General features: G+C 42.5%; 3 protein-coding genes across 3 annotated transcripts in view; 1 reads left to right on the plus strand and 2 right to left on the minus strand.

Moving 5' to 3' along the window:
• Positions 1–4,093: 4,093 nt before the first annotated feature.
• gsk3ab (glycogen synthase kinase 3 alpha b) lies at positions 4,094–15,099 on the minus strand. Its single transcript, XM_028425821.1, has 11 exons — positions 15,013–15,099; positions 14,724–14,909; positions 10,503–10,690; positions 10,318–10,401; positions 8,908–9,018; positions 6,843–6,973; positions 6,419–6,623; positions 6,191–6,286; positions 5,700–5,886; positions 5,483–5,560; positions 4,094–5,389 (listed from the first exon to the last, which is right to left on the minus strand). The coding sequence occupies exons 2-11, from the start codon at positions 14,896–14,898 to the stop codon at positions 5,322–5,324; spliced, it is 1,323 nt and encodes a 440-aa protein (XP_028281622.1). The 5' UTR covers positions 14,899–14,909; positions 15,013–15,099; the 3' UTR covers positions 4,094–5,321.
• Positions 15,100–15,533: 434 nt separating this feature from the next.
• On the plus strand, positions 15,534–21,064 carry znf526 (zinc finger protein 526). Its single transcript, XM_028424387.1, has 8 exons — positions 15,534–15,729; positions 16,173–16,595; positions 16,684–16,853; positions 17,392–17,487; positions 17,559–18,328; positions 18,427–18,562; positions 18,653–20,251; positions 20,404–21,064. The coding sequence occupies exons 2-8, from the start codon at positions 16,295–16,297 to the stop codon at positions 20,575–20,577; spliced, it is 3,246 nt and encodes a 1,081-aa protein (XP_028280188.1). The 5' UTR covers positions 15,534–15,729; positions 16,173–16,294; the 3' UTR covers positions 20,578–21,064.
• Positions 21,065–21,066: 2 nt separating this feature from the next.
• Positions 21,067–24,054, minus strand: part of cicb (capicua transcriptional repressor b) — a 31,474-nt gene continuing 28,486 nt past the window's right edge. The window contains 3 exon segments of the mRNA XM_028424369.1: positions 21,067–23,168; positions 23,265–23,396; positions 23,848–23,982. Of these exon segments, the coding sequence (XP_028280170.1) occupies positions 22,879–23,168; positions 23,265–23,396; positions 23,848–23,982 (557 nt within the window). The 3' untranslated portion in view covers positions 21,067–22,878.

The raw sequence follows: 24,054 nt of genomic DNA on the forward strand, positions 1-24,054 counted from the left end.
GTTACTGTTTCATAACATTTTCTGAAGAAAGATGAGTAAGAGGACAGCAGACCAAAGTTACCTGCAGAGGCCAAAGTCCAGTCATTTGTTGTTTAATGGCAGAAACATTGGCAAACAGCACAAAATACAAAATATGGCACAGCTTAATGAGGTGAAGTTTCTGCAGTTTTATAATAAGCCAAAATACACAGCCAGAGTCATACAGAAGCTCAGCCATAGGAAGGAAGGAGTCTTGCAGCAGATGGTGTGCTCTCCATGGAGCTCTGATCTCAACATCATGGAGTCAGACTGACTAAACAGAGTGAATAAAGAACAGCTCTCTAACAGAGTCTACCTGCCAAATGAACTGTGTCCAAGTGGCAAAACATTTGAAAGATTATTGCAGCAATTTGAGTTACTGTTGCTCTTGAAGGACTACACTTAAATGCACACACATTTATTGAATTTACACTTAATGCGGTCCACCCCTGAGTGCAGCCAGCTGCTTGGTGTTCCTCCACTCTGCTGCATCAAGTGTTATATAAAGAGGTCAGCGGTAGGATAGACTGGTCCACTCCACTAATTTCCCAGAATTACACAATGCCCCTCTACGCCCCATTGGCTGATTGAGAAGACTAGCAGCTCCTCCAGACTGCTAAACCTGACTTCAAATGATATTAAAGAGCCGCCCGGGCGTTCAGCCAGAGGGGCCAGGGCCACTCAGACTCCACGAGAAACTGAGTCTGCGCAACATGCTGCGGAAGAACATTATTCATCTTCGACATATCATATCACAGTGATGACGGCATAGTGGGTATGCTTTGTATTGAAGTTTAGTGCTGATGTGCCATTTCTCAATTACCCAAAAATGACTTCAAACCCTCTACATGATCACTCACAGTTGAACTATGTCTACATGTAATGAGAACTGCAGGATTCTTCTCTATAGGCCACAAACATATCAATCTGAATACCTGCTAAATATCTGTGTACCATCTGTGTTTGCATGTATGACTACAGACCAAGGACTCACTCAGGCCATGCGAGGACACAAGTATGAATTTATCTGAGCTGAACCTGAGGGGCAGGATTAAAGGTAACCAAGATATTTTAGTCAGGCACCGGGCAGCCAACGTTCCAGCAGAGCCTATAAATATTTTCTACTGAACACGGAGAAAGACGAAAGAAGAAAGTTCTCAGACACCCCGAGACTTCATTAAATCCTGTTTTTCTTTTACAGTGCATTCTTGTCTGAATGGAGAGTCACTCTGAGGAAGCACTGTGGGAGAGAGGAGTGTAGTCAGCCATGTTTAAGATACGTGGAACCAAATCAGATGTTCTGCATGGCCATCTTGAAACAAAGCTGCGGATAACCAGCTAAATGAAACTATAAAGCACCATGCAGTGCAGCACGTTAGTCCTCTATGAACCAGTCCAGAGAACCTGCCTTTTTTCATAATCAAACCGTGGAAGTGCAAGATTTCATCAGTCAAGGTCAAACACATTGTCAGAGACATTTGCAACGCCATGGTTCCCATAACAACCGTTCTGATTCTATCATTTTTCAACTGATCCTTCACAGAGGTCACTGATCCACCTGACTCTGCCGCAGAGCTTATTTTTAATAATCCTTTCATTAAAAGGTTTCAGCAAATCCTCTGACTCATAACTGATTAGCAACTTTCTAATGCTCTGCATTTTACACTGCACTTGTAAGGGGGTGGGGGTATTTTTTATGTTGTGCATAAATATACATTATAAATATACTGCTTAGTTGCTTAAATAATTCACAGCGCTGATAGAATGCTAATTAACTGTAAATGCAGACATGCAGCTGATATTTTATTGAATTCTCTCTGCACTTTAAAGTACACTCAGGTAGTGGTCAATCTGGTGATATTCTGGTAGCAAAAGAATGCAACTTCTCTCACTGCCAGAAGGGGGAGACAGATTTTTCACGCTATAGCTGGAAGCTTATTGAATTTAAATTTTGTGAAGCCTTTTTGTGAGCCCACAGATCTCAACTCAAACCATCCATCCATCATCATGAACACGCTTTGTCCTGCGCTGCAGGGTCACAGGGGGCTGGAGCCTATCCCAGCTATCTACGGGTGAGAGGCACATGACAGGTCACCAGTTTGTCACAGGGCAACATTCACACTCACACCTACGGGCAATTTAGAGTCACCAATTGACCTAACATGCACGTCTTGTGGGAGGAAGTCCTAGAGAAAACCCACACAGGCACAGGGAGAATGTGCAGCAGTATAGACAAATAGGTGTTATTCCATTGGGAACAATCAGAATTTGTAGCTAAACCATCAAATAAGTTGATTTTTAATCAAATTGTATAGGTTGCATTCTTGCAGAGAAAGTCTTTAAGCAGCTAGTAGCTTTTCTTATACACACATTGTAGGATTGATGTTTCTGGTCTGTTTTGAAGTCCTCACAGTTTGACAAAACACATGTTGCCACTGTCGACCTCTACCTCCATCTTAAGGGCTTATGCCTTGAGGTGGGTCATGAGACACTAGTGGAGGGTGTCCCTTCTTACAGCATGACAAAATTCAAATGTTTGAAACAGAATTAGTGACTTTTAAACACCTAGATAGTTGCTCAATCGGGTTGAACTGCTCATATACACAAGACGTCGATAACTCCTTCCACATTGGTCCTCAAACGTACCGATCACAAGCACGTAATCAAACAGGTTATTCATCTAATCATATTTCAAGTAAAACTCACATGAATGACACACAGGAGCAGTTTCATCACTTTATTAATGAGTTTAATTATTTATACCAACAAACAAAAACGGTCTCTCTCTCTCCATCCCTCTCTGTCTTCAGCATCTCCTTTATCAGACTGTCCTGTTCCCAACAATGACGTTTTTACCCTCTGACGAAAGGTAATAAAAGAGCAGGGTCACAGCAAATTAAAAACAAAAGTGTGACAGATCAGAGGATGAAAAAAAACATTAAAATAGCACATTTAAACAGCTCATTGTTTAGGATCAAGTACAGAGAATACATGGCCATAGTCTGCCAGCACGCACACAAACACACATACATTCCCTGCCGCTGTGCTCTTGAGCCTCACCAACTGTGCAGCATACATACTACCTGAACAGGTCAGACCTGCTACACACACACAACAGACAGCAAGCAACACTGAGAACAGTCAGACAAAGGAGATGATACATGTCGACGGACAGATTCATTTTCCCCTCTCAGACACACACACACACACACACACACACACTGTGATCCGTGCCCCCCCCCTAAAAACGACACAACCTCACAGATCCAGAGGCTTGTAACATTCCCTTCACATTGAAGTTAAATGGAAAACTGGAGTTCCACCTGTTGGCTAGCATGTGCAGCTGCATACATACAAGACCACTGATTGGAAAGCACTCCAACGTCTGGATCTGAGTACAGTATCTTGGATGTCAAATTATTTTGCACGTGACATTACTGGACTAAAATCTGGAATAAAAAAAAAAAAACTCAATACATCACCCCAATGGAAAAAAAAACAAAACACAATACAATAAATAAAACAGTTATGACAACATTTATGGGGGACAAGGTCAAGTCGCGAAGAGAGAAATGGAGGGAGAGAGAATAAAAATGAAACATTTTGTTCTGTTTTTCCCCTCCTGATCAAGGGACTGAAATGAAATTGTATTTACAGACTGCGACTGAGGATAAACAGTCCGGCGGCTGCTGCGCCGTCTACTAGAGAAAAAAAAAATTACAAGAACAACAATATAATAACAATAATAACAAAAATAACAAAATAAAAGGTACTTGATATTTACAGTTTAGCAGTGAAAAAAAGGAGGACAGAGGGAAGCAGAAGGCAGAGGGATGGAGACGAGGAGGAACAGAGGGGGGAGGGGAGGCTCCAATAGCTGTTTTAGGGTTTTTCAGCATAATTTCTGGTCAGATTATTACTGATATTAGTGGAAGTAATATAGTGTGGTCAACTCGGACTGAACATGCACATTTATGAGTTAGAAGGAAGAAAGAAAGCTGCACAGATCATGCCAGATCACTTCTGACCTCTGTTAAACGACCAGAACATGAGCGTCACAGGCAGGCTGTTTTTCGTTTTTGAAGAAGCAATGAGGGCCACAACAAAACCTTAATTCACAGTAATCCTCCTGCACACAACAGGAACTGTGCACACTTGCTGAAATGACGACGGGAGTGAGCAGTGAAGATTCTCTGCCCCTCTTAAACATAATCAAGCTGATATGAAACGTAACACCGTAAAGTGCCATAATTGATGAGGTTACTCTTCACCATACACTGCTAGGTGACTGTGACCCCCTCCCCGTGCTGACGGCTCCCTCCATGCCATGTTAACAGCTGGACAGCACGCATAAGGTGCCCCCTTTTGCTTCCCTCTACTCCCTTTGGACATGTGCAATACTCACTGGAGAGTTAATATGAAACACTTGGTTTCCAGCTTAACCAATAACAACATGAGCTTATAATGAAGAAAGATGTGAACTCTGCTCTTTAAGCTCCCTCTCGCTTACATAAAAGGCAGTTATGAGCGAATGCAAACATAGCACATACAAGACAGCATGAGGTGTTCACCTTTGTGATAAAATTTAAAACCACCTCTCATCTAAAATTACACGGCCAATGTATTCAGTCTGGGATCAACGTAGAGAACTTAAAAAAATATGTTTAGAATCTGTTTAACACTGGGCTCGATGAACTGACAACTTGAGTGGATTTCACGGTGGAAAGCGATGACTGTACGATCAAACGCTATGTACAGTACAAGTGTGCCACTTTTGAGACTTCTTTGAATGATTGTCATTATTAGTCAGGACTTACTCTGTGCCCTCATTCTCAAATATTCTATAGCCAATCAGGACCCTAACCAATAGCACTGCAGCCACACATAAAATTAGCTAATGCAAATAAAATGAACTTAAAAAGGGATAAAATTCAACTGCTGATTATAATTCAGAAAATTCACATAACATGTACATACTCTCCTCCTCATCTCTTAAATATCCAACCACAGTCTCTTTATTATAGCAGGTCATGTGTGGCCCACTCTGGACTTAAAACAGCGTATATCAAGTCCTCAAAACATCCAACAGCTTTTTTAAGCAAGCTGCAGCTGGATTTGCTTTTTTTGGAAATGGGTAACATTACAGATAAATAGCAATTATGAGTGTGTTATGTGGGTGTGTGTCTTTTTCCCCCTCTATTTTAAAGATTTGGAGCCAGAAGAAAGGTGAGAGGGAGAGGAGCAGAGGAAAGAAAAGGAAAATGGGAAAGACAAAACGGAAAATATGACAGACGGATGGATGCTCAGGTGCTGTTGCTGATGGATCCAGGTGCTGAGCTGGGCTGGGCGGTACTGTCTGACACGCTGCCCTCTGCAGGAGGAGAGAGGAAGCACAAATGTTACTAACAAACATCGAGTTTCCAATAATACAATGAATGCTAAGCAAGAGTGCTGTTATACGTACCATGTGAAGCAGGTGATGTCTGTGCGCGAGCGTGAGGAGGAATGAGTGTGGAGTTCAACTGGGGCTGGATAGACAGCTCTGAGAAAACATAATAGATAAACAAATGTCAGCTTACACATTATATTCTACAGGCATACACTGATTTTGAGGATAAGTGTAAATGCAGGAAACGGATCAACAATTAAGACAAAAAAAAAGGTCTGAGAAGTCAACTTACCAACGGGACTGAAGTTGAAGAGGAGCGGCAGTTCTCGTCCACTGGGCAGGCGGGTGTTGGGCTGACGCAGCTCATCGAAGAAAGCGTGCGCACATGCCTCCAGGGGAGACAGTCTGGTCACTGGTGTGTATTCCAGCAGCCGAGAGCAGAGGGCAATGGCCTCCGGTGGGGTACGAGGCTTAAACACCTGATGGGACACAGACGGAAAAAGAAAGTTAAGTTTGTATGTGAACAAAAGGAGTCCATCCCAACAGCCAATTGGGTTCATGGGGCTGAGGATTCATTCTTGATGGGCAGCATTCGCCATAAGCAGTGACAACAGGAAGAAATCTTCGACAGTCCTTAATAATGTGTGGTTTTGGCGAAAATATCTCCATCGCTTAAAATAGTGCTTTATTGTTTTCTAAATGGTTAATTGAAGAATGAGCCAAAGTTTCAACTCATCTAATGGTAAAGGAAGTCCTGTAAAAATCCTAGCAGTATGAACGTACCTTTGTCCAAGGGTGTGCTTTGATCTGTGGGAATTTGAACTCTGTGTAGTTCGGGTTCATCTCCCGGATCTGCTCCCTTGTTGGTGTCCCCAAAACCTGGCAGACAGGAAAGAAGAGTTATCTATTAATCCAATGTTTGTTAGTATACATGTGTTATGAGCTGTACCAAAACAACTCTCAGTTTCACATAGCCTGTAACCCCCTGTTTTTACAGCATCATTACTGTACCTTGATGATCTCTACTAGCTGGTCCACACCACTGTCCCCAGGGAAGATGGGCTGGCCCAGCAGCAACTCGGCCAACACGCAGCCAGCTGACCAGATGTCAATGTTGGACGTGTAGTCGGTGGCGCCGAATATGAGCTCTGGGGCACGATAGTACCGTGAGCAAATATAGGACACATTTGGCTCCCCTCGAACTAGCTGCTTTGCACTAGAAGTTTTCAGAAAAGGAAGACGATGCAGATAAACAGGCAGTTCGGGAGGAGATTGTTTTCAAAGAACCACAGCATGTAGGACAAATCAAGAATGAGGAAAAGACAACTACACATGCAGGCAGACCACAAGACAGGCACAGCGAGGCACAGTCACCACAGTGGAGAAGAATGAAAATGACAGACAGATATTTCCTCAGGCACTGTATGTTACCGACCTGCCAAAGTCACAGAGTTTGAGGATGGCCGTCTCTGGGTCTACCAGGAGATTTTGAGGCTTGATGTCTCTGTGACACACGCCCTGGGAATGGATATAAGCCAGACTGCGGAACAGCTGGTACATGTACACCTGAGGGGGGACAAAGAGGATTGGCATAATGCCCAACAGCGTTTAACAACTTAGATGGAACCACACACACACATTCCAAACAGAAGAGCAAAAGAGCAACTGTGGACACAGATGACGTCACATCATGACTCATGGGCATGTGTGCCAGTTAAGGTGCCCTCTTAGGTTACTTTTATGTATTAAAGTCTTTTTAAATAATCGCACAGAAAGCATGATCACACTGGCAAAGGACTGAAATGAAAACCACTGAGAACAATATCTACTCAAATGATCATATCTGTTAGTGAGTCAGCACATTATAATTAAATGAATTAAAGAGAACCTGCAGTGGAAAAGGGGCAGAAAATAAACAGACCGATCAAAAAAAATGTGATTAATGCTTGAAAGTTAATTAGGGACAGTGTTTGCTGCTGTCTGAAGTTGAAAAGAAAAAGATCAGCAATCTGTTGCTTACGTATTTAACTGTCACCACTATACAATTTTTAATTTATAGATGTGTATTGCCATTCTGCAATTAGATATGAAATATTAATTTATTTATTTATGATATCCATTGATTTTAAGGCTTTACACACAAATCTGAGCTGTTTTTTTAAATATCTAAAGGTCTACAAAGCTGATCTGATCTGATAAATAAATAATTAGTAGTAGTTAGTCTCATGTCATCACTGATGTCTGCACCCATGTAATGTGAGCGTAAGCTTTTCAATATGACAAATGATGCATACCGTCATCATCACTATCATCATAATTACCAAAATGAATCAGTGACAGCAAGCTGGCCAGATCACTAAATGATCATAGACAAGAGGACTGCAGGATCGAAGACGATGGGTAAAACAGGGAAAATGGTTAAAGCACAAGACTCTGGGGATGTGTAGAGGGAACAGACCCCAGGCATGCTATGATGGAAGTGTGTCACTGGAGGATGGAGGGATGTCAGAGGAGAGGGAAAAAGAGGGGGAGATGGATCAGCATGCATCTCAAAGTCACTGGGGAGCAGCAGGCTGAGGTAGGGAAATTGGCCATGAGAAAGCTATAATGTCCTTGCTGCTGTTTCACACACACCACAAACACACAAATACACCCTGAAATGACCACACTTTTTAAACAGGGAACCAAGGGTATTGTAAACAGATTAATCCCCATAAGACCATCTTTCCCTTTCTGCTTTTATAATCCTCAAACACTGAGCTGTCTGAGGAAAAACAAAGAGGAAAATGCTTGGGTTGTTTGCGACATCCACAGGCAATTACCCAAGAAAAATATACTTTCCTATTTCAACAAATATATCTGCAAAATAATTGATGAATCTAAAAGCCTTGGGAATCATTTTGAAAGCTAACCATTCTTTACAGAGAGAAAAGATGTGATAATGGCCTGGAACAGAAAGCAGTGACCAAATATGAATTAAAAAGCATACAAATACAAAAGTGAAATCTTGAACCATATGCCATGTCAGAGCTGCAGACTTTAACTTAACATCTTATTTTGTAGGATTAAAATATTTACAGTAGTACACTTCAAGCCTCAAAGGCGCAGCACTCTGCATTTCCAACAATTTAAACAGCATTTGTTTGCCTTCTGTCACAACCTCCCAGAATACAACATTAAAAAAACATTGGGAGCTAAACTAAATTTCATTTGAATTAATCCTGCATCACTGCCAAAATGAACAATCTCAGCTTTTATTAAAGATAAAAAGACAGGGGTGAAAACATAACCTCTGCAATCACTGTGGATTAAACATAACAAGTTTGTCTCTAGTCAGAGCACAGAGAACACATGCTTCTCTTATGACTGCATTTTCTTGAAGATATATTCAGAATTTAAGTATGTCATGCCTGTATAAAGGAACAAATTAACATTTTGATGCCTACAGTGCCCACAGAAGCACACCCAGCAGTGTCTGTGTGTTTTGCCTCTTGTCTCACCTTAACATAGATGATGGGGATGGTGGTCTTAGCCTTGTTGAAATGCCGAGCCACCCTGTACACCGTCTCAGGGACGTAATCCAGCACCAGATTCAAATACACCTCATCTTTCTGGTGGGGACAGGAACAAAGGGGAAAAGATTTCTTACTGTGCAATTACAGGTAGAAATTAGCTAAATCCTAGTGAAGAGAAAAGTGATTCACAAAACATCTTAGCCCTAATAAAAAAACTTAACTGTTGGTGGTTGACCTTATCTTAAAATTACAATACATACCATCACTTTTTGTACTCCTCACTTGGTCACTCGGGGTCAACCACGCCTCCTCACTAAGATCAAACTTTCAGTCTGAACCTTGCTCACTGCAAATGTTCTTACATCACTTTTAAGATAAGAGTCCTTACTAAGATTTTTTAAGCTAAGATAAGAGCTCTCTGAGAGGATTCTTAGTATCTTTGTGGATACGGCCCCTGGTTTGTTTTGGTAAAAATATTGACCACTGAGGTTCCTTCCTTTGCTTCAGTATAAGGGAACTATGTGGCACCCAGCCTGTGGTGCTCAAACCACCAAAAACTACAACTGAAATACTCAATAGCAATGTCTTGGTACAGAAATCATGACCCGGTTTTCAAGAAAAATCAGCAGTCATTTTTTTTAGAAATGTGCACTCCTGACAACCAGCATTGTTCCCAACAAATTCTGTGGATTTGCTGACTATCAGGTTGTGATTTCTGTCTGTTTAATGCATTAAGAGTAAAATTGGATATATAACATGATGTCCAGCTCTGTAGGAAGGCCACCTTAAATTACAGTAAGTTACACTGTGATTCTCTGTCGATGGGCTTAGTGTGCAATGCTTGCTGTGCCAGATCTGATACAAAATTTAGGCCACTGAACACAGCCAACATAAACCCCTTTTCACACATGCAGTGCAACTGAGACTCTGGACAAGGGAGGCTGCATGTGTGAAGACAAATTTTTGAGTCATCAATATTGGCTGGCGACAATATTGCAGATATGTACAAATATGTGTAGTTTTGATATTGAGGTAAAAGAGTCATTATTCCTAACATGCCCCTCTTCCTCAGGAAGGCAGTTATTCCTGAGATACTGAGGGACTTCATTATTGCGTGTCTAGAGCCTGAAGAGTCATGGACCAAGATTTAAAAATACAGGTCCACTGAAATCACAATAAAGATAATACGATCTTTAATAGATAAAAAGATCTGAGAAACATTTTAGGTAATATTTTAAGTATATTCACTGTACATCAAAGACAGACTAACAGTCTAAAACATGCCTAAAACATGCCTATGACTCATCCTTGATGAATCATTAAGTGCTTGGGCGTGGCAGCATAATGCTCTGTCAGGAAACCTCAGCATAAAATGTTAAGTCAGTGCATACAAACCTTCTCTCCACTGGAGTAGAAGAAATAGCGTAGCCTCACAATGTTGCAATGGTCCAATTTCCTCATTATTTGCAGCTCCCTATTCTACAATGAAGAGAGGAAAAAGAAAAGAGTGAGAAATACAGGGGTTATACAGCAGCAACTTTACTTCAGTGCAATTATCTGACCCTGCTGTCCAAGCTTACCTTAAACCTCTTGTCTTGGAGAACTTTCTTAATTGCCACCATCTCCTGGCTGTCGATGAGGCGAGCCTGGTAGACCACTCCAAAGGAGCCATTTCCTATAACTTTTATGTCTGTGTAGGACACTTCCTGTGGGCGGTCAGGGCCCTGGCCGGGTGTGGCTACGACCGTCGTCACTTTGCCGCTGTCTCCTGCAGATGACAGAACAAATTTGACATGTCAGAGAGATCCTGAAATTTAATTAAATAACATGTGCTTTAAATAAGAAGAGAATGCTGTTAAAGATGAATCTGTGCAGAATGACTCCTAATTGAATGAAATACTACAAACGTATTACCTAATCAATTAACATTTGAAACCTAAAACCTGCTTATTATTGTGTTCATCGTAGTCAGAAACTGTAAACATTCAGACTTGAGCATACTTTGAATATTCTACATGTACATGGCAATATCACCACAAATACACCATTTAAAGAAACAAGACTCTATAAAAACAAAACCACATAATAAAACTTTGCAATGCTGAGAGCGACCCAAGAGCCACAAATGTCCATGTTGTCAAAAGACTGAAAAACATTTGTAAAAGCTGCAATAATACAAATAGTTAAACATCTACATTTGTAAAAATCAATAATCAAATTTTTGTTGTCCTTTTTGGACATTTATAACTGTGTTATACTATACAGGTGACCTGAAAGGCTGACAGAAAAATGTGGAGACACTGTGACAGGAATCAAACATTAGGTCCAATAAAAAAAGATGGACAATCAAAACTAGGCTGAGACTAGATGTGCTGACAGGCCATGTCATAAGTGTGGGTATGAAGGTGGAGTGAAAAGTTCATCGTCATAGGGGCTCAATATCATTTCAGACAGCCAGTCCACAATAACACATTCACAGTGCTGAATAGTTAGAGACAGGTGCAAACACTGGCTCCCATCTCACATCTGCAAAGCTGCCCATCCATGGTGTTAAGTGGGAGTTATTGTTGAATCTGTGGTTTCACAAAGTTAACATCTCCACCACCATAATCTAACAGCAGACAGGTGTGAGGGGAGGTTTACTCAAGTTTTCCAACCATCTGACAAACTTTACAGATATTGTATTTTATATTTAGTATTTGGACCTCTTGAAAATCACCCAACATTAGTCATTTAAAACTTCAAATAAGTTCTCATTTAATGTGTGGATTTCCAACCCAATGAACAGTGTCACTGTCAGGCTAATGTTTGACCTTGTGGAAACCAGGCAATGTGAGATGCTTAAGATCTGACAGCTCTACTTAGGGTCAAGTAGCTGCTCAGTGTTTTCTGCCTGTGCACATGGTGGGTCAAGAACACTTTGACAAATGGGCACCAGAAGCAACCACACAGGCGGGGAGGAGCAGCAGAGAAGCGACCCACTGCCAAAAGGCTTGTCAGAGCCTGAGATGAAATTGCGTGGACAGTAGCACACCCAGAGGTGCTACCATTTTCTGGGCTTGCTCATTTTGCCTGTCTCAACAGGACCCCTTCTGATCTCCAGTACATCACTGAGTTTCAAAATGGGTTCAGAAAATTAAACTTTCTTGCTTTATAAATGTTTTTTTTTTTTTTTACTCAAACACACTATTAATTAGGAACAAATAATTTCATGATTTAGCAAGCTCGCACAGATAACCATCTTCAATTGTTGACTTTTGCTGTAAATGACAACAGTATAGTTTTCTATTTCTGAAGTTTTCAGGCTCAAACTTTTGTCCAGGTTGCCAGTAAACAGCAACCACTGGCACATCCACATGATTGGCCTAGATCAGATCAGTACCCTCAGGTCAGCAGGAAGTATTCAGCTTCGGGATCAGGCACTGTTGGGTTCCTGCACACTCCTGTATTACAGCACTACAATACACAGCTCCTTTGTGTTTTAGAATTTTTTCAAACAAGTCAGAGAGGAGCACATTAAATATGGAGCTGCTGTGGCATGACAGTGTCTTGAATAATAAATGCAAAATTGAGCACTCTGCCCTGCTGTCAGTGAATTGCTTTGGTTTCTAATACATCAATGCGGGCCCTGATGAGTAAGAGAAAGGGGTTGAGTGACTTTCATCACACCCACACTTAATAAGCAGTTACCTCCAAAGTTGTTAGTAATGTGAAAAACTCAGGCACACTTGATACGTTAATGGCAGTTTTGTGATAATTTGCACTTAATGTTTTATTTTCTTATCATTAATTAGACTATTAGCACTAGAGCTATGAATGGATTCGCAATTGTTTCTTGTTTAGCCAATTATGATCACTTGATAATAACATTTATATAATTGTTTTCTTGTTTCATATTCAGGCTCCATTACCTCCTGCTATAACCACTGGTCAGAAATAAGTGTGTTTTAATGATATAATGTTCTTGCTCTGTCTGACACCTGAAACAGTCACTAAGCAGTGATTGATTTCTGGCTTGTTAATCAATGATACTTTTACCTTCTCTGCAGCACTAAAACCACAATGATTACATTTGCTAAATGGTCTGTCTAAACTTCCTTTTGGATGATCAGGTCAAGTGTTGGAAACCCACTCCACCCACACCTTTTTTGAGGTCAGATAGGAATATCTGTGCCTCCAAAACAGCATAGTGCTGAGAGACACTCAGCTCTGAGATATTATAATGCTTATTGACAACAGGTTTGTGAATGCATCTGTATCCTGAGATAACCAGGATTGCAAATATCAGTGAAAAAAAAGCACCTTCCCTCAAATGACTGCTATGAAGCATCCAATGTCTAAGCTGGCAGATATCCCACTGTCCCTATACGCATTAACAATCGAGCCAGGAGAATTTGGATTTATCCATTCTAGTTTTGGGTTTGAAATTAACCTAGTTAGTTTGAAAGAAAGGGCAAAGGTACAAACAGGGGTAGTTTTTGATTTAATCATCTCAGACAGTCTAAAACAGTACTTTGGTTTGGGGTTCTGAGGACACAAGACCAAAGACTTGATAACATAAGAGAAGCCGATTCTGATTGGTTGTATATGGTAAGCACAGCAGACTGTTTTTGTATTTACATTTGTTGCTATATATTTTGTCTGTAAAAATAATTTTATAATAATGATGATAATAATGAAAGTGAAGCACAGAACTGCCGATAGTATTTTCATTCATCTCTGTCCGTCTATTCTTCTGGTGGGAGCCTGGCCACTTTAACCTCAGCCTAATGTCCACTGCATAGCCACATGATGCCTAACCATTCTCCAAGTGTTTGCCATCACACCAGGATAACAGGAGGGTCTGTTATTGGCAAACCAGGCTGCCCCAAAATCTAAAACCTAAAGCAAAGATTCAATAAATAAACAGTTTACTAAAAGTGCTAATAACTTCTATTAAGAGGTGGTAACACGTGATTTCCATCAAATTATATTTAATATAACAGCACCGTTGCCCAGTTAATAAATACAAATCTGGTAAAACCTGTAGACAACACAGTGCAAAAACATTCTTTATTTTAAAGGTGACGAATGTATGTATGTTCCCCACCAGCTGGATGAGTACACGCATGGATGTTTTCATGTGTGCTTAACTGTAGGCATCCAGGCGAGTTGTTAAATAACGTAAGGTCAACATTTGCTGGCTAGTAAGCAAACACAAAAGCTGTCTAGAACTCTATATGTTAAGGGATATTTTCGAAGAGAGCAATTATCGAGTATTTAGGTTTCCACGGAAGGTATTATTTACCCGTCCGTGTGGCAAAAATATATATTCAAGATCATACAGAAACGAGAACGATGATTAGAAAAAAACTTAGATCAGATTTTCCACCTAGTTTTTGGAAATGTTAGCAAGCTAGCTAGCCTCCACATCTGATATTAACGACGAATATGTTATGTTCGGCTAACGCCAACTCTGTTCTTGGGTTACAATGTAATAATAATGGTTAGATAATGTTGTCGAAAAAAATGACACGTTAGTTAACGTCGAAAAGTGAGCGACATTGTTCTAAGCTCACCTCTAAAGCTAACGATAATGTTAGCTATGCGATAAAAGCCCTTGATCGCAGTGTTACCTTAATGAAAAACACAGCTAGCGTTAGCTAGGCAGCTAACTTAAGTCAGCTAACCAGCTAACAGCTTGCTGGCTAAAGGTAGCCAGGCGACAATAATCGACACATTTATCTAAAATAACACACCGCCCGAGCCTTAGTGATAACACGGTAATTGCAGTTGTAGTATAAATATTCAATAATACTTACTAGGCAGCTTCAAATTCCCAAAGCTTCCCGAGCTGCTTCCACTTGCTTGTGAAGCCCCAGTTTTTCCTGTCGAGCTTCCGCCTGCTACTGCTGATCCGGCACCGGCTGCAGCAGATCCGGGAGCTCCGGGAGGCTCAGCGAATGAGCTGGTCCTGGGCCGCCCGCTGCTGCTCATATTTGTGTGAACTAAAGCCGGGGCAAGTTTGAACGTTATTAGCAGCCACGCCGGCAAAGACCTAAGCTATATATGTGTATTTTAATATTCGATTTAAATAAAAACTGCACTTACAGCGTTCAATATAGGTTACCCGTCTCCCCCTTTCTTCCTCTGTAGAGCGGTGATGGTGGGGGGACTGGGGAGTTGATGCACGACGACGTAAAGCACGCAAGGGTTCATGGGAAAATGAGTTGCTAGGGGGTTTTGAACACCTTACGTCTCTAACAAACATGTCAGTTTTAAGGTAGTAATTACGAACTGACCATATGTTTAAAAATGGTTACAGAAAAGTAATTTGTACGTATAATTTATAATTATCTACGCTTTTAAAAATAACCAACTTGGCTATACGCTTAAATAATTCAGTAAAGACTGTCATACAACAAAACACCCAAAGTAGAATAAATGTAAACTTAACCATTATAAGAATAAATGGCTTAAAGTATACTGCTTAAACTTAAAAACATTACCCTGCGATTTACCAGGGAATAAAAAAACTACACTACCCAGAATTTAAAAACAGTCTCTGATTGACACTTAGCTCATCCAATCCCAGAGCCTAAAATATTCAGACTACCGCATTGGGCGGGGCTTCATATCACAAGAATGGAGGCGATCGGCGGGCAAACGTTTCACTACATGCTTTGAAATGTTATCTCCTGCTAACATTTTACACGTTTTTAATTTCCACGCCACAGACAATGGAGAGGGACTAACAAAAGGACACACGGCTGCATGACCGAAGAGTGATGACCGCACGAGGGATTGTCCAACGAGAGTAAATGAGAGGTAAGGGAAAAGAAGGGCCCGCCGTCTTTGCCGGAGAGCTTCGGAGAAAAGTGGGTAGCGCCGCCTGACGGACCGCCCGACGAACCGGGTAGCCGCTGTCAGGAAACCGCGGTGCCGCGAAATAGGTCTGCAGTATCCAGGGGAGCGCCGCCAACAGCTCTCCATATGCCATCACACACAGTAAAGCACGATATGAATCGCGTTTGTGTGGGAATCAGATAGTGTACTGTTAGCCTTTTGAATGTGGTACTGTTAGCCACAAAGGCCTCTTATTATCTAATGAAAAATGCCATATTTATCCGCGGGTTTATTCCATAATGTCCGTATGAACCCCACTGTGTGTTTATTGTTGTCAGTTCATTTATTCTTAATTGCTGCTATTACAGTGCATTTAATAGCTGCTTTAAATATACTTACACTGTTTTGCTTTCTGTTTTATGCAGGGGTGCTTCTACATCTGGAAGACAGAAGTTGTCTTCATTTACTAGTTTACCACTTCTTTACTTGACACACAAATACACAGCCTACAAAAGACAACCCACACACATACAAACACATTGCTATAATGGCCAGTCAGCAGCAGGAGGAGGCTGAGGGCGTGTATGTGGAGCATCAGTACATGTGCAGTGAATGTCGTGAGCTCTTTAACACGCTGGAGGATGTGCTCATCCATCAGCAGATCCACACCGGCCAGGAAGGGGACGGTGAAGTTGGGGATGCACTGAGCATCCACGGTGTCCCAGAGATGGGGCAGAGCCAACAGTACCAATGTCTGGAGTGTGGAAGCGTTCTAGTGAATGCAGAAGAGCTGCTGCAGCATCAGGAGATGCATATGAGAGAGGCTGGGATGGAGGTGGAGCAACAAGGTGAGAGATTTAAGTGTGTTTTTGTTCACACACTAAAAAAAGAGCCTAAAATGATCAATACCTACAATAGTTTCCATCTGTTCCCCAGAGCTGTGTGAAGTTCTGGAGACGGAGGAAGCCAGATCAGAAGCTCAGGTGTCCGAACCCGTCCATTACCAGTGTCTTGACTGTCTGGCTCTGTTTGACTCACCTGAGACCTGGCTGGATCACCGCCGGACACATAGCAGGAGCAGCACACACAGTAATGCAGAAACTATAGTAAGAGACACACAACACACACTGACACCCGCAGTGATACACCAATCAGTGCTCACCTGATTAGTGGGCCGTTACGAAGTACTTTTTGCTGTCACTGTTGTTGATATTCTAACAAATCATTAACCATGGTTCTGTGACAAAGTTGTGCCATCGTTGCATTAACATTTGCCTGTAACTTTTAGCAGACTTTGCAGACCATTACTGCGCTCATAGTTCATCCAGTGTTGAGGTTAAGAGAGTGAAGTAAAAGATATTCCACTGTGCTCCTTTCACCTGCTTACAAAGTTTTCTGGCTGTGTGGTTATTCTGTCAGACATGATGGTGGCAGTGGGAAATGAGTTCATCACCTCTCAATTTAGTGTGTTTACATGTAAAAGCTTGCATACATGTGTTAAATGTTGGGTACAAACATAAACAGCCATCTGTGTGAGTAAATGTTCGTAAATGACAGATCTGTTGCCAAACAAAAGTATCTGTGGTAGGTAGCTCAATTATTAAACGCAAACAAGTAAGTCACGTCTTTGTGTCCCTATAACAGGAATATGTGCTGCAGTCCGATGGCACCATCACTCCACTGAATAATATACAGAAATACGTGCTGAGTGAGCAGCAGGCTGGGGAGATCTTGGCACAGGTACTATAAATTATTTGCCACAATGAGGTATTTAAGTAAGAGCAGTGTTAAAGTACGTGTTTGTTTTCCAGGTACTTGCCCAGCAGCAGCAGCAGCAACAGAAGAAATGTCAGTCTTTTTCTTCACCCTCCCGTTCTGCCCTGCTGCCTCCTGTGACGCCGACCCCAGGCTCAGCCACAATGCACCTGCAGATACTTACAGCTCAAGCTTTGGCAGACAGCTCCACCATTCCTGGTCAGCGTCGCTCCAAGCTGCCACCTCTGTTGCCTGCTGTGAGCCGAAGCTCTTTGGAAAAGCTGGGTGTTCTGGAGAACGGTGTCCAGAGGCTGGAGTTAAGACTGGCACCCAGCTCCCATAATAACAACCAGCAGCAACCGCCCACAGAGGTAGTGGTCATTCACCCCTACGAATGCTCAGAATGCTCCCTTCTCTTCCACACTCCAGAGGACTTCCTCCAGCATCAAGGGGAGCACTTCCTGGGCCAGGACAAAGAGAGTGGAGAGCCCGGGGTGATGAGTGGCTTGGAGGAGGTGCGAGGGAGGGAGGAGACCACAGAGAAGGTGGAGGAAATAAGGGTTAGAGTGGCAGAGAAGAAAGCAAGTGTGTGGGCCAAACCCCAACAGTGTGAGCTCTGCAATCGAACCTTTACCTCAGTCAACCGGCTGGCTGCTCACAAACGTGTGCATGAACAGGGCACGCACGAGTGTCCAGAGTGCGGCAAGGTGTTTAAGAAGGCAACATCACTACAGACGCACATGCGCACACACTCGGGTGTGGCCCGGTATCTGTGTGTGGACTGTGGTAATGGCTTTACTACCGAGATGACTCTCATCATGCACAGGCAAGGGCATGCGTGCAGGGAAATGCTACAGCAGCCTGTAAAATGAAACACTTTGAGTTGTGTTCATCTCTATGTCATCTTCTCTTGGTTTTTTGCAGGAAGTCTCACACTGAAGACCCTCTTCACAAGTGTCAGTTCTGCCACAAAACTTTCACCAACATGACCAAGTACCTCTACCACCGTCGACTGCACCTTAACCGCAATACATGTGGCACAGCCTCCCCTGTCTCCATGGTAGTAAAATAAGCAGTTTTATCCCACAACTTCCAGCCTCTGTGTGTGTTTTTTTTTTACATTTTGACATGCACCTGCTCTCTTTTCTAGGTCTCAGCTTCAAGAAGAGCATCTTTCTCTGCTCTTGCCATCATACAGAGAGCACGAGAGAAGAAGAATGATGAGGCTAAAATGGACCTGATGGCTCCTCTCACAGAGGAAGAGATGGAAACACTGGAGGATCCAAAGGAGAATGCTCAGAGCATCATGGAAGTAAGGGACGGGGAGGACAGCAACATGGAGGTGTCACAGCCAGGTGAAGGCAACACTGATGACCCCCAGCAGCTGGAAGATGCTTCTGGCTCAGCTTCAAACTCTTGTCCTTCTAATGCCAGTGATGTCACAGCAGTCACGCCTTGGCCCGCTGACTCAGCAAAAGCTGCATCAGCGGCATCATTAGACAAAGGGTCCTTTTCTTGCCGTTCATGCCCTAAAACATTTCCATCCCAGCTGCAGCTACTGCACCATCGACGCAAGTCCCATGCCCCAGAGCGCAGCTTCATGTGTGGCATCTGTGGAAAGTCTTTTAAGAAGCAGATCCATGTGCGGAACCATATTCGTACACACACCGGTGAAAGGCCCTTCCAGTGTTCAGACTGTGGCAAAACCTTCTCATCTCTAGCCAATCTGATGCGGCACAACCTCATCCATTCTGGTGTGCGTCCGTACCGCTGTGATGTCTGCCATCGGTCCTTCTCCCAATCGTCCAACCTTCGCCAGCACAGCCTGCTACATTCTAACACTGCTACGCTGAGCTGCCCCGACTGCCCCGCCACATTTCGTGGGCCCACCAGGCTGGCAGCACATCGCTTCACCCAACATCCAGGAGCTCCAGCCCCCTTTCCCTGTTCTCACTGTGAGGCTGGCTTTCTGACCCGAAGGCAACGAGACAGCCACTGTCTGGAGCAGCACCCGATGTTAGTGCCACCTGGTACAGGGTTAGAGGTGGGCAAAGACCAAAACCAAGCAGATCAGGGCAAAGATCTGTCCTCAGAGCCTTCTACTTCAACTACAACAGAGGCAGACATTGGAGAGTCGAGTAATCTGATGCGGGGGGGCCTGGATTGTAACATTTGTGGAAAGAAGCTTAATTCTCCTGCCAATCTGCGGCTTCACAGACTGAGTCACTTTGCTCTGGGCCCTGGCCGGCCTCGGTGTGCCCAAGGGAAGCGGCCTAAAGCACACCAGTGTCCTCTCTGTGGGAAACTGTTTGTATCATCGTCTGGAGTTGCGCTTCACCAGCGTGTCCACACAGGTGAGCGACCATTCCCCTGCCAAGTGTGTGGAAAGCGTTTCCGTCAGAACACACACCTGCGAGAGCATCTGTGCACACACTCAGGTGAGCGGCCTTTTCGCTGTGAGGTGTGTGGGAAGGGTTTCATCCAGAGTATGCACCTGGCTGAACACCGTCGAACGCACACAGGCGAGCGGCCGCATGTGTGTCCTGTGTGTGGCAAAGCCTTCAAGACCTTCTCCAACTTGAGGAACCATAAGAAGACCCACGTGAGGCAGCAGAGACTGGATGAAGAGGCCGCTGCCCACACATACATGGAGACCAGCTCTGCTGTAGCAGTGATGGACGCCTCGGCAGTGGATCTTGCTAACGGACAGCCACAGCTCATTCAGATCCAAGCCTCAGATTTACAGCAGGTAAACAGATCTTGTTAAGAAAATACTTTCACCACTTGGTTTGACCATCCATGCTCTTAGCATCTTCATCTTCTCTTCTCCTTCAGATTATACAAGCAGACTTTGTCACCTGTCGATCATTAATTCACTTTTTTGATTCTTCCTCCTCGCAGACGCAGAGCACCCCCACCATCATGTGTAATGAGTTCGGTGAGACCATCGCTATTATCGAGACCAGTGAAGGAGGAGCGCTGCCTCTGGAGCAGGCCCTGGAGATATATCACACTGCTCTGGAGAACAGCCTCGCCATGGATACAGTCACTGTGGATGGACTGCAGCTTCTTTGAAGGGAAGGCTAAAAGCCAACAAAAGCACTGTTGTTGAATTTTACTACTGCTAGTCACACATCATTGCTGAAGTGAAGACTAATCGATTACTGTATTGCAATCTATTGCAATGATGACAAAATAATTAAAGCAAACAGACCAAAGTATGTCAACTACTCTTTTACAAAGCTATGGGAGGGATTGATATTCTGGAAATGTATTGTATGACATAATACATCCTAGAGTTATTGATACATATTGGTTATGAATTAGGACCATTGGTAGTGCCTCGGATGATGTTTTGATCTTTTATATGACTTGGATGGTTTTTTTTTTCTGATCAAATGTTTGGTCATCCTGTTGTAAATAAGTTAAATCAATAAATGTTTTTTTTTTTTCCAAGATCAACACTTATAATTCTGTGCCATTCAACTCAAGAAAATGAATATAGATGTAATGGGGCTGGGCAGATGATAATTCTGCTGAAGGAAAACCCATTTTTCACATTGCCAGCAATAAAGTCACTTTAATTGAACACCTATTTTTATTTGCATACTGAAAGATACAGATACAAACTTAAATTATTTATATAAATTCCTCTTTTGCATACTGGAACAACAAAACGGAGTAAAACACAAAAACATTAATAGCCATATTTATTATTGTTTTTCCATTTCTTGTGTTTTACCTTCAGTATGTATGTTCAATGACAGATTTTTCCTTAATAATATAACGAGTCTATTGACTCTACAGTAAGTATTTACAACACAACCAAGTCTTGCACAAAGACACAACCAGAATTAAATCCTACTAGCTCTTTTTAATTTGGTACCCCCTCCTGTCACTTCCTCAGGTTTTCTCTCCGCCTGTTGAAAAAAAAATGGTCTGGAGAGAGCATTAAAGTGACAAAGGGAGGAAGGAGGGGAGAAATAAGGTGGAGGAAGGAGTACATGTGTAGAGGCTATAGAATCAGACGTAGCAAGGGACAGAGAGGCATAACAGGGCTGTCTAAAACCATACGTCTTATTACTGCTGAAAGAATACAAAGGTCCGTGTCGTGTTTTGTTTTCCACTTTAAAATGAACAATAAAAATAACTGCACCGCAGGTCCTTGTTGGGGCGAGGCCAGCCAAGGGAAGACTAAAATGGAGGAAGTGTACAGGTGTGGAGCAGCAACTTTCACTTGCCTCCAAAAATATATATATAAAAAAAACACTATAGAACAAACGCTGGCAGATATGAAGGAAACATCTACCAGCAAAGAGAACGGAACGAGGACCAGGCTTCACTACAATGATATGAGGGGTAATAATAATAATAACCATAGGAATAAAAACAACAAACAATAACAAACTGAATATGACAATGTTAAATACAAATCAAATTGTTTAAAAAAGTTAATAAAACTGCTTGGCAATAGGAGATTAAGGTCCTATCAGCCTGACCTCTACAACTAAGAGCCAGGATGTGCCTAGTGACTCTGACCCACCTCCTTCCTTCATGGCGAGCGAAATGAGAGGCACAGGAATGCTTGGTTCCTCCCTACTGGCATGTGCTAGGGTCAGTCACAATAAAAAGGGAGGCCAGTCAGGTAATATGAAGGAATGATGGCACTGCCAGAAGTTTACTTAATTTTCAGTCAGTTTTTCAGTCACTCCTGGTAGACCTCCACTGAAGGTTCACAGGTGAGAAAAACAAAAGATCGCTCAGGTCCACTACAATGACGTCTCTTGTTGAATCACATCGTTCCTGGCTGCTGAGGGCCCAGCCCCCAAATGTCAGCAAAAACGACACACAAGCTCATAACAGTTAAGTTTACATACAGATTGTTCCTCAAGCAGATACTCACTGCTTTTATTCCCCTTAAACTATTAAAATCAATTATCAAAACACAGAATGTCTCTCTTTTAAAACTGCTTTTCACTTTTCACCATCTCAGAATGGATTAAACAGGTTTCTCCATCCAAAACGAGAACCCTTTCTTCTTCAAGGCAAATGAGTGCAGCTGTACACAATGGTCCTTCGTTCACTGGCATCAATGGGTGCTTTCTCCAAGCTTGTTAATACAGAGTGCTAATTCAAGTGTGGGAATTAAGAGTTTGTGGGTGTATGTGTGGTGGTAGTTTTTGTGCCACTGTTTTTGTTTTTAATGTTTATGTCTTTTTTGGTGGAAGGGTCGCACATAAAAACACTGCATACAAACATCTCTCAATGTTTGGCTGCTGAGGATGGAAAGAAAAAAAATAAGAAAATGTGGAGTAGGTTGAATGCATGTAGAGAGTCAGCAGACACTGATTGGTCAATCTCACATGTCAGCACCCCTCATCTAGAAGAGTCCTGCGAATCTTGAGGATCCTCTGGACTTGCTTCGATCCCTTGTTCCACTTCTTCATCCTGCAGATCTCCACCTCCTTTCCCTGACCCTTCACCTGACTGTGAGCCAGAAGGTCCAGGGAGGGAAAGGGCCAATTCTGGGCCACTCAAACCAGAGGCATCTGAGGGAGCAGCTGTCTGCATGATCTTCTGCCGCACCTCCCTGATCTTCAGCTGCAAACACACCTTGGTGGGAAATATGTCAGAGTATCTTGTCTGGAAGGCAGCAGTGGCCTGAGCTGGAGGCAAAAAAAAAACAACAAAAAAATGGAAAAATCAATTGGAAGTCAAACTTAATTGTGAAAAGGCTCAGATGTTTTTATTTTGTATCTTACCTGATGGGAAGAAGCCCTGCTCCTGGAAGAGCTGCATGACCAGTGCTCTCCTCTGGTCCAGTGTGCGTCGAAGAGAGGAGTACGGGACCTTCTCAAACTCCAGTTCTGCTAGTATGTCTTCATTATCTGTGCCTGGAAGAGAAACATTCAGATGGACCTGTTAGATATCCTGGTAAGTACAAACATTAATCTTCATTTTTATATTCTGAAAGGTGGGAACAAGCAGGAAAAAAAATTAGTTTAGTCAGATGCATTGATGCTGTATGTTTTGCCTGCCTTTCCATGTGCATACGTGGAAAACCTAAAGCTGCAGCAAAGAGCAGGCATCAACAGCAGCAGATATAACATGTCACAGAACAGACAGTAGAGGTCAAAGCTTTCAGAAGCAAAGGAAAGATAGATAGGAATGGAGAAGATAAAATAATACACCCTGGTTAAGGATGCAAGCACACATGCACAACAGCTCTGCTTCAACTCTTGCCCCTTTTGCTACATTGCATATGAATACACACATCACAATCTGAATTAAATGAACATCAACTATATAATCATTTATTTCATGTTTCTTTTATGTGAACATTACCTGCTCTATCAAAGGTAAAGATGTCTCCCTCACACTTGGCAGCACTTTTAGGTGTGTTGGGCTCAGAACTGCAGCTAGAGCGCCTCCGACTTTTTCTCTTTGGAGAGACTTGATCTTCTGTGGCCAAGTCCATATCTAAAAGCACACAAGAAATTGACTTTAAAACCTAGAACAGAAAAAATAAAACAGCTTTGAGTCAGTGTGTTC

Source organism: Parambassis ranga, chromosome 16 (genome assembly GCF_900634625.1).
Source record: "Parambassis ranga chromosome 16, fParRan2.1, whole genome shotgun sequence".
NCBI classification, from domain to species: Eukaryota; Metazoa; Chordata; class Actinopteri; family Ambassidae; genus Parambassis; species Parambassis ranga.

Coding starts and splice junctions, on each gene's coding strand:
- gsk3ab (XM_028425821.1), bottom strand. CDS start 14,898: ATGAGCAGCAGCGGGCGGCCCAGGACCAGCTCATTCGCTGAGCCTCCC. Junction 10,691..14,723: donor TGGGAATTTGAAGCTGCCTA/GTAAGTATTATT, acceptor TGTCATCTGCAG/GAGACAGCGGCAAAGTGACG. Junction 6,974..8,907: donor TCCCCATCATCTATGTTAAG/GTGAGACAAGAG, acceptor GTCCCCCCTCAG/GTGTACATGTACCAGCTGTT.
- znf526 (XM_028424387.1), top strand. CDS start 16,295: ATGGCCAGTCAGCAGCAGGAGGAGGCTGAGGGCGTGTATGTGGAGCAT. Junction 16,854..17,391: donor ACAGTAATGCAGAAACTATA/GTAAGAGACACA, acceptor TCCCTATAACAG/GAATATGTGCTGCAGTCCGA. Junction 18,563..18,652: donor CAGCCTCCCCTGTCTCCATG/GTAGTAAAATAA, acceptor TCTCTTTTCTAG/GTCTCAGCTTCAAGAAGAGC.